The following is a 15,648-nucleotide window of genomic DNA, read 5'->3' as shown; positions in this document are numbered from 1 at the left end:
CTATCTGCTTCATTTATTTTTGCTGTGTAAGTGCAATACTGTTTCCAAGTTATGGTTTGTGTGGTTTTACACTATGGAGTTTTGTGTCGCTCTCCTTTTTTGTGTGTTTTCTGCAATCTGGGAATCTGAATCTAATCACTGTAGAAGCAATAAAGAACTCAATGAGCACTTAAGTATTCTATGTTTGTGTGTTTTTTTACACATCTATTATTAGTACACTATAAGATTTATTAAATACCACACCGATTTTCTTTCCCTCCCTGTAGAGTCCTGCATCTTCAAGTGTATGGGATGCCCAGAGTAGTATAGAACAGAGGCTGCAATCCAAGGGGGGAGTACATTTATTTGTTTATATAATTTTCACAGTGAGCACTAATTCACAACATTTTTTATATGTTCGTGTGTGTGTCTGGGTATGTTAGCTTGTGCATGTTGGAGGGGTTTGGGAATCGTTTTGGTGGATTTTGTGGTTTTTTTTGTTTAGGGGAGCTTCAGTAAAATCTTGGTCCCAGGCAGCACAATGTCTTGGGCAAGCCATGGTTCCAGGGAAATCCAATATCATATAGAATAAAATATTTTTTGACACACATATGTCCTTGCCCCTAAGCAATAGTATTTGGTTTTACTATATCTTAATGTTCAATGGAAATATATATGCCGTGATAATGTTCTAAGGTATTTTATATATATATATATATATATATATATTATACCTTAGAACATTATCACGGTGGTAAATAAAGTACCACAGTAATAAATCTACTATGTCTGGCCAAGGGGAGGCAACTGTTGTATTTAGTTTCCTCAGGAAATGCAGCCACAACTTTTTTTCAGCTTTTGTTTCATTGCCTTTTTTGCATATTATAAATGATACAAATTTTTTGTTTGGTTTTGATTATTGCATAAAGAGCAATTGTGGGTAGTTCTAAAATCCTTTACTTTTGCTGCATTGCAAAGCAGTTTTTATGTGCAGCCACCAATGCATTGTATTATTTCTTTTTGGATTTTAGTTTTAGCCATTTACTATTTTCGTCTTGATGTATCATGCAGAATCTCATTCCTCAGAACTGTCCAGAATTTACACAGGGCAGCCTGGATTTTGCATTCTCAAGAAGCAGCATTCATTCCGACAATATAACAGCATTCAGTACTAATCCACCTGTGAGGGAAGGCAGGGGCAAGTGAGAAGTTGTTTTTGGAGGGAGAGTTAAGTATAACACAATTAGGAAGCAGATGTAGAAGATGAAGGGCTAAGAGGAAGTTGAAAATTTAGGTTAAACAGTCACATTTCCCAATCCTTCAATATCACTGATGTTATTTAGCAATATAAATATTATTTAGTAATATCCAATAAAATAAATTACCTGGTGGATTTTCCTAACATAATTCATTGTGGTAAACAACTTGAATAATATTTAAAGTTGTTTTATGCTTGATATGACTTCAGTGACAAATAGAAACTGAGGAAAGAAGTTTCAAATCGGTGAAAAGGTTGGACTTTTTTCTATACTTCCTTGACACACCACACATTTTCATTTATTCATTCCAGACAATTCTGATACGATGTATCAAGGACACTTTATTTTGTAAATTTTGATTATTTAAAAATGTCGTTTCTCTTTGACATACGCATGTTATTGTAAACCAGGAAGTGCTAAAGCATGTGGGATATTATGTTTAGTTTTTTTTTAACCTACAAGCCTTCCTGGGCTGTAACATAAGCTTACGTGTACATTTTAGAAGTGGTTTTGGGGAAACCCGTCCATCTTCACAAATGAGTATCTATGTGCCATATTGCATTGAAATTAAGATTTAACAAAAAGGTGCTTGGTAATGCCATGTATCTCATCGGAAATGTGTGTTCAGGTTGGTAAGAAGACATTAGTTTGCTCAGTTAATTGTTATAAGAACAAGTCAATTTAATGAACCAGCACAGCAATTATACCAGAAAATGGCAAAACTGTTTTAACTAAACTGGACTCAGTGTTGTAACAGAGTATTGGTTGTGTAACTAGTTGTGATGCAGGGGATGTTGCTGCAAAAGTGACGCTAGCACCTATTGAGCCAGCTATTCCACACACCATGCTAGAGATGTATGGGATTGTGCATACACATGCTAATATGACTATTCCATATGTTCCATGGATTTATACTGGTCACAGGTTCTGCCCGGGCTCCCTAGAGTGGATGAAGCGGTCGCAGTTGTGACCCCTGCAACTGCGGTTGCTGCGGGCACAAGCGGCAGCTGCTATGGGCCCCCCAGGAATGACTTGGCTCGGGGGAGCTGCCCCTTTTGTCCTGCATTTAAGGCATCCTAGTTCTAGTTCGTATTCTGTGTTTCCCCATTTACGTTAACATAGCTCTAAAAAGACAGAGAGGGACACTGAAACACTTAGCTAATCTAAACTATAGCTGATAAATATGACTAATTTATGGGCTCCTTGTCGTAAACCTGATTATGTTCTTTAGTTTGCCTTAAAAAAAAAAAGTAACTCCTCTATTCCGACTAATTTTATTTCAGTATGGCTCAGTGGAGTCAGGTCCAACAACTGGAACAGAGATTTCTGGAGCAAGTTGACCAGTTTTACGATGACACATTTCCTATGGAGGTACGACATCAGCTGGCAGGATGGATAGAGAGTCAGGATTGGCAAGTATTTTTATCTAAATTAAGTTGTACGTAATCTATATCTGCATTATGCTTCCAGGTCTGGTTGGTTCCATTTGCAGTTTGAAAGTAAATCTATGCTGCTTAAATCTATGGTGCCCAGTTAAATAACAGTGAAAAAAATGGGGTTTTATTAAAACAAACTAAAAATAACACAAGTTATCACAAAATCAGTTTTGAGTTACTGTGCAGGGTTAGGTTTCCCACTAGAGAGAGATTAACGATGGGTCAAGATAGCCATCAAGATTAAATAAACATTTTAATTGAGATACTGCCTCTAAGATTCTAAAGAAAAATATTAACTTATCCAGTCGTGTGAAAAAGAAAGTATGCCATTTTTAAATTGTATGGTTTTACATATCAGGACATAACAATTATCTGCAGGTCTAAACATTAGAGGAACACGGCAACACATGACATATTACACCATGTCATGATTTATTCAAGAAAAATAAAGCCAAAATGGAAAAGCTAGGTGTGAAAAACTAAGTACATCCTTATTGCTTCCATTGAAATGTAGATGCTAAGTAGCAGGTGTTCCTAATCAAATGCCCTGGATAAAATGATACTGTAAGAGTGATCACCTCCACATATTATTATGTCCTGATATGTAAAACTATAGAATTCAAAGAGAGTGTACTTTCTTTTTTAAATAACGGTAACAGTAGTGTATAGTTTAAATATTATTCATATCATGTGCCTCATTCTTCATTTGTAAAGCAAATGTCACTGTCTGTTTCCCTAAGTTCAAAGTATCATTGCAGTGTGAAAATTTTGGTAAATTCTGCAGTTCGTACAAAGCCCTGAAAACGAGGCCAGACCTCCCCACGACGAAACCCCCCCAGAAATCTCATACTTTTCTAACACCATTCGTGGGTCCACTGTCACTCTCTCACTCACTCTCTGCCATCACTTCCTCTTCTGCTGACCACTTCCCCTTGCACATCTTCTTCTGCATCTTCATCTTCTATCATTTCTATTCTATCTTCAATCCTTAATCTGGTATCTTTTTTCTTTGTCGACATTTCTGCTGACATAACAGTTTACATGAGAGAAAAATGACGGCAGTTGCAGTGATGTCCTCTCCTCTGATTGGATGATCAAGGAGGACATCACCGCAGCACCGCCATTTTGGCAGAAGTTGCCAGTTTATGTCTGCCGAGATGCAGATGAAGAAAGAAGATCCGGAAGTGGTCAGAAGAGAAGACAGGGAAACATTTAGAGAGCATGAGAGAAGGAATGAACGAGAATGAGAGTGTGAGAGAGTGAGTGACAGTGTGAAAGAGTGAATGTGGACACTGGGCAAAGAATTTCGTTCCCAAATTAAAAATGCCCCCGAAATTCCGGCCGAACCGAATGGCCAGGGAAAGACTTTTGTTGCAGGAAAAAGAATGGGCCCAAAAAATTTGTTAATCGTTTTTTGGCTCATTTAGACATGTCTTGTTGATGTATACATAATTACATATGTTGAGATAATACATATTCTTTGATACACTGTGGTTAATTAATGCGTGATCATTACCGTTATTGTATGTTCTTTTTGTTGGAGTATCGATGTTGTTGACTATTTTAGGTGCTTTGATGATAGTCAGTCTAAATTGGCCAAAATATTCATATAGCTTTTTCTAAGCTGAATATACCACATGAAACACCTTAATGAGAAAGAGCGTGGGTGCTCCAGATATTATATGCACTTTAATGTATGTGATAGCTAAGAGGTACATACAAATTCATCCAGTGTCCCTATCACAAATATATGAAGGAATTCTGCAGAATCTCCATATACATTTGCCCCTTTCCACATCCACCAGCTATTTACTTACTGCCATTAACGTGGCATGTGGAATGTTTTCTCATTGATTTTAATCGGAATGTTTTCCTGCCACTGAATGGCTGCTTCGAGCAACCAATCAGTGGAGAGACTTTTCAGACCATGGGGATGGGAGCTGCGGCTCTGCATTGATTGTATTAATTTAAAATACTTTAATAATGTCACGACACAGCGTACAGAGGAGACACCGAAGTCAGGTAGGACTGGCAAAGGATGGTCCAGAGAGCAGAGGTCAGGATACAGGAGAGCAGGATCGTTGTAGGAATAGCCGAGGTCAGGATACCGGAGAGCAGGATCGTCGTAGGAATAGCCGAGGTCAGGATACCGGAGAGCAGGATAGTCGTGGAATAAGCCGAGGTCAAATAACAGGAAACAACAGGAACGCGTACTGGGAAGGCACTACCGAGATAGGCACGACCATCAGAAGGCAAAGTCTGAGTGTTAGAGCGTCTCTTAAATAGGCCCGGGAGTTAGGGCACTAATTAGGGATTTCCCGCCAAATTTTCAAACTGCCGATACGTCACTTCCTGCGCGGCCATCTTGTGTGTGGCGTTCACGTAATCTCCCAATATAGGTCGATGTAGTATCTGCCAGCGCCACTAAGTGGCGTGAAGAAGAACGTGTCCGGACACCAGCGCCGGACCTGTACTCCGACTGAAGCTGCTGGGAACCCAGCGTGGATGAGGTAAGTCCTCCTTCAAGTTGCAGCGGCTGCCTCCGCTGTGCAGAAGCGGGGGGTCTCCCCCTTCTTCGCGGCGGCTGCTTCTGCTGTGCAGAAGCGGGCAGTCTCCCCCTTCTTTGCAGTGGCTGCGGCTGTGGTTGCCGTGCTGAAGCGGAGGGTCTCCCCCTACCTCACGGCGGCTGCTGCTGCCGCTCAGAAGCGGGGTCTCCCTCTTCTTTGCGGCAGCTGCGGCTGCCGGACCGAAGCGGGGGGTCTCCCCCTACCTCGCGGCGGCTGCCGTTGCCGGCCGGGGGAACCGGAGGATCTCCCTGTCGGTAGCGTGACAAATAAGCGTTATTTTTGGCAATGCTGTCTGTAATTTTTATAATGGCAACAATGTATGTACTCAGAATTGGGAAAAGAGTAATTATCTATAATTTTAGCATGGCATATAAATAGGATTTGTAATATGGTGCTTTTCTTTCTTGTTGATATTTTCTATAGGGATGCTGCGTCTAACAGTGATTCATTGGCTGCTATTCTCCTCCAGAACCTTATGATTCAGATTGAAGACCAATTAAACCATGTTTCCCAGGAGAAAAATTTACTGTTAAGGCACAATCTTAAGAGAATCAAGCAACTACTTTTGGTAAGATACAATAATGTAAATAGGAAATGCTTGAGCTTGTCATTAGCTGTATGACCAATGCTAAAATGGCAGAAAACAAAATACTCCAGAGAAGAAAAGAAGTGAAGTTAAACAAGGTTTCCCAGAATAAAATGTCTATATCCTGCATATTGTTGGGACGTGCTGGGAGCGTAGATCAGCATGGAGAGCTAGGAGGCCAGCAGGTATTCATGGGAGTTCGAAAAGGTAAGGGCCAAAGGCAAAAGCGAAAGTCAGGTAGGCAATCAGGACAGGCGGCAGAGGTGCAAAATGGGTAACGAGCGGGGTCAGCATAGGAGATATACACAAAGTCCAGTAAACAAGCCAAGGTCGGATGCCAGGAAGGACTTCGAGCAGAGTAGGTAGATCGCAGGAGGAATTGGGACTGAGCAGAAGAAAACCAGCTAGTCAGCTCAATAACTAAGCACCTAATGAAGGGTGTGCAGGGTTTTTATAGGGGCTGTCAGGTAAAGCCCCTCCCTCTAGATTCAGAGTGATCCCGCCTCCTCCATACTACACTATGCCATCCCCTAAGAGATTGCTAGCCTCTTTCCCTGCCTCCCCGCATCTACCAATGCTGCAGCATCTACGGATGTCAGGAAATGCCCCCTGCCGTCACTAACATGGAGGTGCTCACTTATCGTGGCACTCGTGTTACTAGAGGCCGGGGACGCAGCCTAACTCGCGATGGAGTGGCAGCATGGAGTGTGGCTGGAGCAGCAGGGGGAACCACGGAAGATCGGTTACTCCGGAGCATTCACAGAGAAGGCCTGGGAGCCTGACACATTTTGAAGCAATTCTAATTGTTTGTTTGCCCATTGAGGTGTAGTTTAACAAAATATAACAAAGTGTGGGTGTTCTGCCAACGCATGTCAAGTCCTTTCCCCTTACTCCCATATGAAACATAATTATGCGAAATAGCTTAGTAATATCTTACAAACATAAGCAGGTCTAGCATAAATGCATAGAAAACAACAATAGTACGTTGAGCATCATTTTGATGAAATTTTTTTCAAATTTTACGTAATTTCTTTATTTTTGAGTTTATGTTGACAATCATATCTATATAAAAAAACTTTCATTAAAGCGACAGAAGTTATAACTTGCTTAAACAGTTTTGAGCTGAGCTCTGACTATGTGTGAGAAACCTTTTCCATAATCCTTCAAAAGCAACTGATATTGCCTGATTATTCATGATTTATTCTGAAATCTCATGTCTAATACTCACGCATTGGGGTTTATTCATTACCGTGGCAGTATTCATTTCAACTTTTTGAAATGATTATGTATTATATTATTTTTCTCAAATACAAAATGCCATTACTGGTACTTCTTCATAAAGTTTTGCTGAAAATGTAGTTCTAAATTAAGCTTTCTAAAAAGACAGCTTAACAGCAGTATAAAAACATAACATCATGTTTTGAAGCAGGGATATACTCCTGTTGATTACTGTTTATAAAGGGGCTCTTCCTGGAGTCAGTTTGTATAGCATTATATAATTTGGACTGCTTGATTTACATATCCTTGATTTTATTACTTCCTGAATCATTGTTTATTTTGTCATTATGTGGTGTGTTTTAAAACATATTTGGTACAATTATATTCTGTTTCTAATTATGATACATAATAATGCATTTTCTAGTGGCAGGAGATAACAAAAAATGTCTAAAATGTGAAATATGCCTGAACACAAGTTAAGCAACTTTCCAAATACCGGTATATTATGTGATGAACACATAGTGGCATAGTACTTCCAATACAATAAGTGAAAACACCTTGGCAGACCTACTAACTTTGTTGACCAGCCACCTACTGTTTTTGTACTTACGCGCAGAGCTTTTTTAAATGCGAATTCAGAAATTATTTGAGTTATGTACCATTAGAATACAAGGTGCCAATTTAGAACATTCACTAATATCCTGTTCAAGAACAAAGAAAAGGAATCCCAGCACTCCAAACAGCTTCCAATCTTTAGGATACTTTATTTAGAGAAAGCAAAAAAAAAAGCAATGTTTCGGCCAAACAGGGCCTTTGTCAAGCTGCTGTCTGTGCCAGTCTTTGTATCTTCTCCTGAATTAATGGGATGCAGAACCCTTACAAAAAAATACTGCAGTTTTTCTGAAGTAATACTGCAGTTTTTTGGACATGAAAAAACTGCAATACTGCACTTTTACTGCAGTATTATTGCACATTTACTGCAGTTTTACTGCATTTGTACTTCACTGTACTGCAGTTGTACTGCAGTTATTTTTGTACGGAAGTACAAATGCAATAAAGCTGCAGTACATTGAAGTAAAACTGTAGGTTTGCAATATAAAAAAAAAAGTGCAGTAAATGTGCAGTAATACTGCAGTAAAAGTGCAGTAAATGTGCAGTAATACTGCAGTAAAAGTGCAGTATTGCAGTTTTTTCATGTCCAAAAAACTGCAGTATTACTTCAGAAAAAACTGCAGTAATTTTTCGTAAGGGAAGTTCTGACAGTGTGACTTCAGGTGGGCAATTCAAAGGCATAAAATATAGATAACACTATTCTTATTTTTCCTAGTTTTTGCTTGATCGCTTAGGCCCATTAGCCATAAACATCCCACTACCCTAAAACCCAATACGACAATCCTCACTCAATAACAGCACAACAGATATTTGTGGGACGGCATCGGCCATAGCTTTATTATACACCACCAGCCAATATAACCATGGACCAGCGGCCAGGGGGACCCGACAGGCAGATACAACGAACATAACCAAGAGCTTTTGTTCTGGGTACCATCAGCCTCCTCATAACTTGTCTCCCCAAGCCTTTTCAAGGCACCAGATCTTCCAATGAGAAGGGGCTGGCAACGAATATCTGCTGTGACTAAAAAAGAGAACATAGGGTGAAAAAAATACACCCGCAACAGAAACCATAGAACTAACAGGAAACAGGATAAGGGAAGGTGGGAGGCATGCTGTCTGGAGGCAGTCCAGTCAGCACAGGTAGTGAATATGTATGAGGTATCACCTTTAGGCATGCAAATCAGTGCTGACATAAAGAAAAAATAGTGGATGCTCTCTCTGGTTCCAGTGTATAAAGAGACAGTATGTTGATTGTGGCCACATGGCTGACACTTTGAATCTCTGCCTTTTCACAATTTGAAGGTCTCACCGCTTGGTGTGGTCCCTAAAAAAGACCCAGTCAAATTTAGGATGATCCATCATCTATAATTCCTATTTGGATCATCTGTAAATGATGGAATTGCAAGAGAAGAGAGCAGAATTCACTACGCTTCTTTTGACAGGGTGATAGAGGTAAAGCCCTGTATGTTACAGATGAAAACTACATAAAAAATGTATTTAAGGTGAAAAGTTTTGAGCTAGGGTTAAATTATACAGCAACCCAAAATACTCTAAAATGGAAAATATTAGTATAATAAAAATGTTTTATATTCAATTTTATATTAATATAAAATAGACCAAAATTGAGAAATAGAAGATATACTAAAGTCTCAAAAAATATACGGTATATACCTTAGACCAGATTTTTAGAACCAGGAGTATGTATTTGGTGGAATGAATATGATATAGATATCAATAATAAAGGATATATACATTATATAGGTTGGCGGTGTTATGTGTGCTGGGTGGGTTGGAACTACTAAATAGTTATGTTCTGAATAGTGATAGTGTGTGGTGGGTAAGGAGGCACATAAAAGGAAGAAAAAGAGGAGATGAGAGGTGGAAAAGAAAGAAGGGAAGAGAGGAGAAGGAAAGAAAGATATAATGGGAGAAAGAAGAAAAAGAGAGGAGTTTAAAGTATAGAAAGGGGTGGAAAAGAAGGGACAGAAAAGAAGGAGATGGGGCAGAGAACTAAGAAATCGAGAAGTAAAAAAGGTACAAAAAAGGATTGAGGGAGGGATAAAAAAAGAGAGATGAGGAGATAAAAAAGAGAGTGGAAGAGAAATGAAGAGAAGAAAGAGACGCAGAGATGAAGAGAGAGGATAGAGAGAGGGGGGAGAGGAAACAGGGATGACAGAACAGAGGAATAGGGAACAGGAAGAAAGGGGGACAGGGAGAGAGGAAAAGGTGCATGTCATTTTTATGATTTGCATATACTCTAGCGTATGTGTGTGTGTGTATATATATATATATATATAATATACATATACTGTCACTCAAGCTGGGTGAGGCTTAATGCCAATGACTTACTGCACTATGATTGTACCTGTGTCTCTCAGCATTCCAGCTCCCAGCTTTTGTTCTTTCTCCATGAGGCAAAGACTACGATAACCTGGCTAGAACATAAGCATATGCCATGCTTTTAATAAACACAAAGCCCTCAATCCTATGGTTGTTTTAATATAGGCTATTGGAGTTGATCATGGCCAGTTGTACGGCTTATTAAAATGTGGTATATTGTTAGCAAAGTAGTATGAGCCTGTGATAAAGAAACGGTAGCAACATTAGCGTCATGGATGTCAGAGCGTTCTGGATATATATGTGTGTTAGTTATTAGTTTATTAGCATACTGACCTGTCATTAAAAAGACGTGCCAAAATATGGTTTCAGAGAGCAGAAAACATGGTCTGAATGGGGGACTGTCCTTAAAACAAGAACATCATGTCATCCTAGTAACATATAAAAACTTTCTAAATCTTTCTAAATTCTACATTTTTAATGACATCACAGAAAAGCCTACTCTTTGTCTTGCTGCTTTTCGTAACTGTAATTTCAAGAAAAATAAAAATTGATAACAAACAAAAATAAGATGACTAACATTTTTCCAGAAAGGTCATAATGTTAACTCGTTTAGAATATAGTCAATATGGATGGCACCTACATTTCCAGACACAGATCTATAATATGAGAAATGACGGAACTTGTTTGTGGAAAAAAAAACCATGATGTCTATGTGTGTTTGTTATTAGCCTGCGGAATTTCCACATTTCTGAGGTAGTAGGTACAGTCCCTTTTTACCAGTCGTATTTAGACTACATTGACACATGAAACACTTTTACTGTTATTGGCATATCTATAACTTGAGCTGCTTATTGTGTAATGATAAGATCCATCTCTTATGGAACTAACAAAAACGAAGTGCAAAAAAATCTTCCTGGTTAGTCCATTCATCTCCAAGTGTAGCAGCCACCATTACAAGCCGTTTTTGCACCATTACAAGCCGCTTTGGGCTCATTGATGAGGTAAAGTAGGAGGGACTGTGTGTAGGAGGGTGCATATTAATGACTGATAGATAGATGTAGCCAAAAAAAGAAGTGGTCTCATTGATTGATATGGCTGCGATTGATGTGATTGGCCATTTATGCTACTAGCCAAACCTGTATTATTCTTCATTGATTAATACATATTGTTGACAATAAGTATTGGTGACAATATAATATGTATAATATACTGTATAATATCGGGGAAATTCAGTCCAGCTCCACTGGGATGCATGTGCCTTTCATTCTACTACTACTGCTGCTGCCGCGCCTCTTTGACCGTTCTAACTCTGGGAGAACCTTTTTTCCATTTCTATAATGAAAGGTGAGTCCAGAAGGTGTCAGGGACCTCAGAATTTCATCCAAGCCAAACTAAACAAAAATTTCGTCCTAGTCGATTTTGCCTAGTTAGATTTTTTATTTTTTTTTGCTGTGCTATTTGTTATAATCAATCAGGACAATCAGTGTTTGCTTCACAGATGCCCATCTAACAAGCTGTTCTTGTTTACTTTACATGGGCGCCTGATTCTGCTTGCCTGTTCCAAAGGGCAGTGGCAGAACTACCAGAGTCGCAGGGGTCGTGACTGCGACCGGGCCCTGGAGTTCTGCCAGTCAGAGGGGCCCAAGGGGTGCCGAGCGGTTGCTTAAAACGACCGTTCGGCACCCCTTGGTTCCCCTTGACTGACAGAACTCCAGGGCCCTTCTGTCTCCTCTGCTCGCTGCCGCTTGCCGCCGCTGCTGCCTGCCTCAGAGCTGTCCCAACTGCAGTCAGGGGCAGGCTGGGCAGGGGGGCCGCCCTGAATCTACATTAAGCGGCCACGCGGCCGCCCATTTAAATGGACGATTCGGCCACGCCAGGGCCGCCTTTAATGCCCGCAGCATCTGCGGTGGCCCGGCTGAACTGGCCGGCAAACCGAGATGCCATTGCAGCCGATGTGGCTGTGAGTCTTAAAGTGGCGGTTAGACACGCTGGCCGCTTTAAAGGGGGCTGGCTGGGGGCACAAATCCACATGGGGCAATACACAAGGGGCATAATGTACAAAGGGGGCTGGCTGGGGGCACAAATCCACATGGGGCAATACACAAGGGTGTGGGGGGAAATACATTAAAACCAAAGGGAGGGTGGCTGGGGCATCAATACACAGGGGGTAAAAACAAACGAACAGCAAACCAGTGTCGCAGAGCCTGTCCTAGCGTGTGTGTGTGTTTGGGTGTAGCTGTGGCAGAGCCTGTCCTGGTTTGTGTGTGTGTTTGGATGTCAGTGTGGCAGAGCCTGTCCTGGTGTCTGTGTGTTTGGCTGTCTGTGTGGCAGAGCCTGTCCTGGTGTGTGTTTGGGTGTTGATGTGGCAGAGCCTGTCCTGGTGTCTGTGTGTTTGGCTGTGTAAGGCACCTACCTTAAACAAGTCCCAGACGTCTTCTCCTTCCCGGCAGAAACGCCGGCACTGCTCACTGCCACATGAAGCAGCCGCTCGCGCGCGCGCGGACGCTTCATGAATATTTATGAGGCTGACCGCCGACTGGATTCCGCTGTGTCGCTATGGCGACACAGGACGCGATCACGTCCCGGACGTCGGGGAACACCCCCCCGGGCTATTTAAACCTTATTCATCGGTTCTTCAGTGCTCAGTTATACTGGTGCTTCCTGTATCTCGTGAGCCCCTCCGTGTTTCAAGTTCCGTATCTTGTTTATCCGGTATCTGACCCTGGTCTGCTTAACGGTTCTCTTGTACTTCTGGCATCCTGACTCTGGCTATTCTACGACTCTGTGTATCTCTGGCATCCTGACCCAGGCTATCCCAACGACTCCATGTACTTCTGACATCCTGACCCTGGCTATCCTTAACGACTCTGTGTACCTCTGGCTTCCTGACCCCGGCTATCTCAACGGCTCCTGCGTATCTCCAGCATACCGACCCTGGTCTGCTAAACGGCTACATCCTGACCACCCGTGCTTACAGCTACACTGCCAAGCGCCCTGTTACCCTTACCAGGCCCTTTGTGCGTGTTCTGTACTGAGCAAGTGTGTTCCATTCCTGCATTCCGGATTCCCCCTGGTAATACGAACCTCACAGGTTGTCTGTGTGGCAGGGCCTGTCCTGGTGTGTGTGTTTGGGTGTCGGTGTGGCAGAGCCTGTCCTGGTGTGTGTGTCTGGGTGTCGGTGTGGCAGTGCCTGTCCTGGTGTGTGTGTTTGGGTGTCGGTGTTGCAGAGCTTGTACTGGTGTCAGGGCGGGCTGTTTGAGGACAAAATTGGCTCACGCTGGGCTGTTTGGGGACAAAGTTGGCTCACTCTGGACTGTAATTTGTTAATGTTATCTTGGTGCTGGTCGGGTTCTATGTGGGCAGTGTGGACACCAGGGCTGGCTTTGGGGGTGTGCATCCTGTGATCTATGCCTGTAATTTAGGGGGTTTTATCTATACCTTTCATGCTTAGTTGTTATGTGATTTCCAGTTGATCTGTACCTGCAAAACTGGGTTTGTGTGTTATTCTGTTGATCTGTATCTGCTATGCTATGTTTCCATGAATTATTTATGTATACCTGCAAATACAGGGTTTGTATTTCTTATTCAGTTGATCTGTACATGCACGTGCTGTTTACATGTGTTGTTTATTTGATCTATACCTGAACTACAGGGAGTAAGTAAAACAGAGGTGTGGCTTAGTGAATGAGGGACAAAGGGACTCTGGGGATGATTACAGGCAGGGGCCCAAGGAAATGCCTAGGGTCCAATTTTTCCATATTTCAATTTTTTATTTTTTTACAAAGATTAGCTGTTTTTTAATGTATTAAACATATTTTTTTTACTCCAAGTCCCATCACATTACATGAATATGCGTTAGAAAATGAGCAAAAGATGGGCATGGATGGTGTGCTGATTCGGTGGCGCAATGGGCCACTTGACTAGACTTGCCTCCCATGCCTTAGGCTGCCAGCCCTCCCCTGACTGCAGTGGTGGGAGCGTGAGTTGTCTGCCGGCGCTCAGCAGTGAAGCCTTGCGCACCGCGGCAGAGCTGCGAGACAAAGGCCTCGCGCCCCCACCACAGGACTGTCGGTAAGTGACCTACAAAGGGGGGAGAGGGAGAGGGTAGATAGCCTGAGAAGGGGGGGTAGGGAGAGGGTAGATAGTGAGAAGGGGGGGTAGGGAGAGGGTAGATAGTGAGAAAGGGGGAGAGGGAGAGGTTAGATAGCCTGAGAAGGGGGTAGATGGGTTGTGGGTGGGGGGGCCCTTAACAGATTCTCGTACCGGGGCCCTGAGGCTTCTAGTTATGCCCCTGCCAAAGGGTACCCCTTTGCCACAGGTAAGCAACATAATGCGCGTATGTAAGGTGTGCAGGCGAGCATGACATCACTCATTCACTGGTTTAGGCGACCTCTGTATTTAATTACTGTGGCAGAATAATATTTTATTTCAATAGACTATTACTATGTTTCTCAATGTTCATTTACATACCAGCGCTAATTGTAATGCAAATGCCACTTTAACCACAGGTTAACATTGCTGCTTTTCTTGTGGTCAGTTTTATGTAGGTCACGAGAATGCATTTTTTTTTCTTGAAAAAGTGTGTCACACTTGGTCATTCAAAAATAAATACTCCATCAATTAAGTGTAAAGAAAATCTTAAATGTCAAAATGCTTCCTAAATGTGATATATAGGTTAGATGTAAGCATATAAAATGTTAGACACAGGGCTTGTGGGCCAGAATCTTAGGAATATATATATATATATATATATATATATATATATATATATATTACACTGAGAAATAGAAGTGCTTATCTCTAATATTTATGACTGTTGAGGACAAAAGTTCATAATTTCTTTTTGTAAAGTAACATACTGAAAAAAGGTTTTCTTCTGTACTATTGGAAGGACACACTAAATGTGTATTCACTATTCAATGTTGTGTGTGTGTTACTTTTTAATATTTATGGAATTTGAACCTCTCAAGCAGGATCGTGCCAATTTTTAGATCCCAGATCCCACTCCTTTTAAACTTCAGCCTCAGAGCCCAACAAAAGTTTCAACATTATTATTATTATTTATTGTTTTATATAGCGCCAACAAATTCTGTAGCGCTGTACAATGGGTGGACAGGACATAACAAGTAGTACGTAACATAACAATTTGACAGAGACAACAGGTGAGGAGGGCCCTGCTCAAACGATTTTACAATCTAGAGGGATTAAGGGTGTATTACACAATAGGTAAAAGTGCCGTCGTTAGGGATGGACCAGCCACATACTAGTAAAAGTATTGCAGGAGAGGGACTAGGTGAGGTGAGCTAAAGGAATATGGGACGGTGTTAATGTGCTATGTTGTAAGCGTCCTTAAAGAAGTGGGTCTTGCGGGATTTTTTGAAGGACCGAAGGCTGATATGTTGGTAGGGAATGTGTAAGCAATGTCCTGAATAATGTAATCAATCGTATGTGAATGTGTAGGTGCCTTTTATAATTATTTGTCATGCAGCAAATAACCCCTCAGGTGCAAGAACCCTTCAAACACACCTACAACAATCAATGCAAAAAAGTGCAGGTGCACAAATGTAGAGCCTATTACACCAAAGCTAATAAATATCAGGAAATGAAAGGGGCATGATTACAAATCCGGATTTTGGCAGAGCTATCTC

General features: G+C 41.5%; 1 protein-coding gene across 1 annotated transcript in view; it reads left to right on the top strand.

Annotated features, from left to right (window-relative positions):
• The first annotated feature begins 2,522 nt into the window (after positions 1-2,522).
• The window catches only part of LOC149290638 (signal transducer and activator of transcription 4-like), a 50,976-nt gene continuing 37,850 nt past the window's right edge, over positions 2,523-15,648 (top strand). The window contains exons 1-2 of the mRNA XM_089488437.1: positions 2,523-2,650; positions 5,665-5,809. Of these exons, the coding sequence (XP_089344563.1) occupies positions 2,523-2,650; positions 5,665-5,809 (273 nt within the window). The remainder of the gene's footprint in view (positions 2,651-5,664; positions 5,810-15,648) is intronic.

The sequence above is a fragment of the Sceloporus occidentalis genome, unplaced genomic scaffold, assembly GCF_023333645.1.
Source record: "Sceloporus occidentalis isolate IW3139 unplaced genomic scaffold, rSceOcc1.0.p SCAF_38, whole genome shotgun sequence".
Classification (NCBI taxonomy): Eukaryota; Metazoa; Chordata; class Lepidosauria; order Squamata; family Phrynosomatidae; genus Sceloporus; species Sceloporus occidentalis.
Note: the sequence above shows the minus strand (reverse complement) of the source record. Positions and strands in the feature narration are given on the sequence as shown.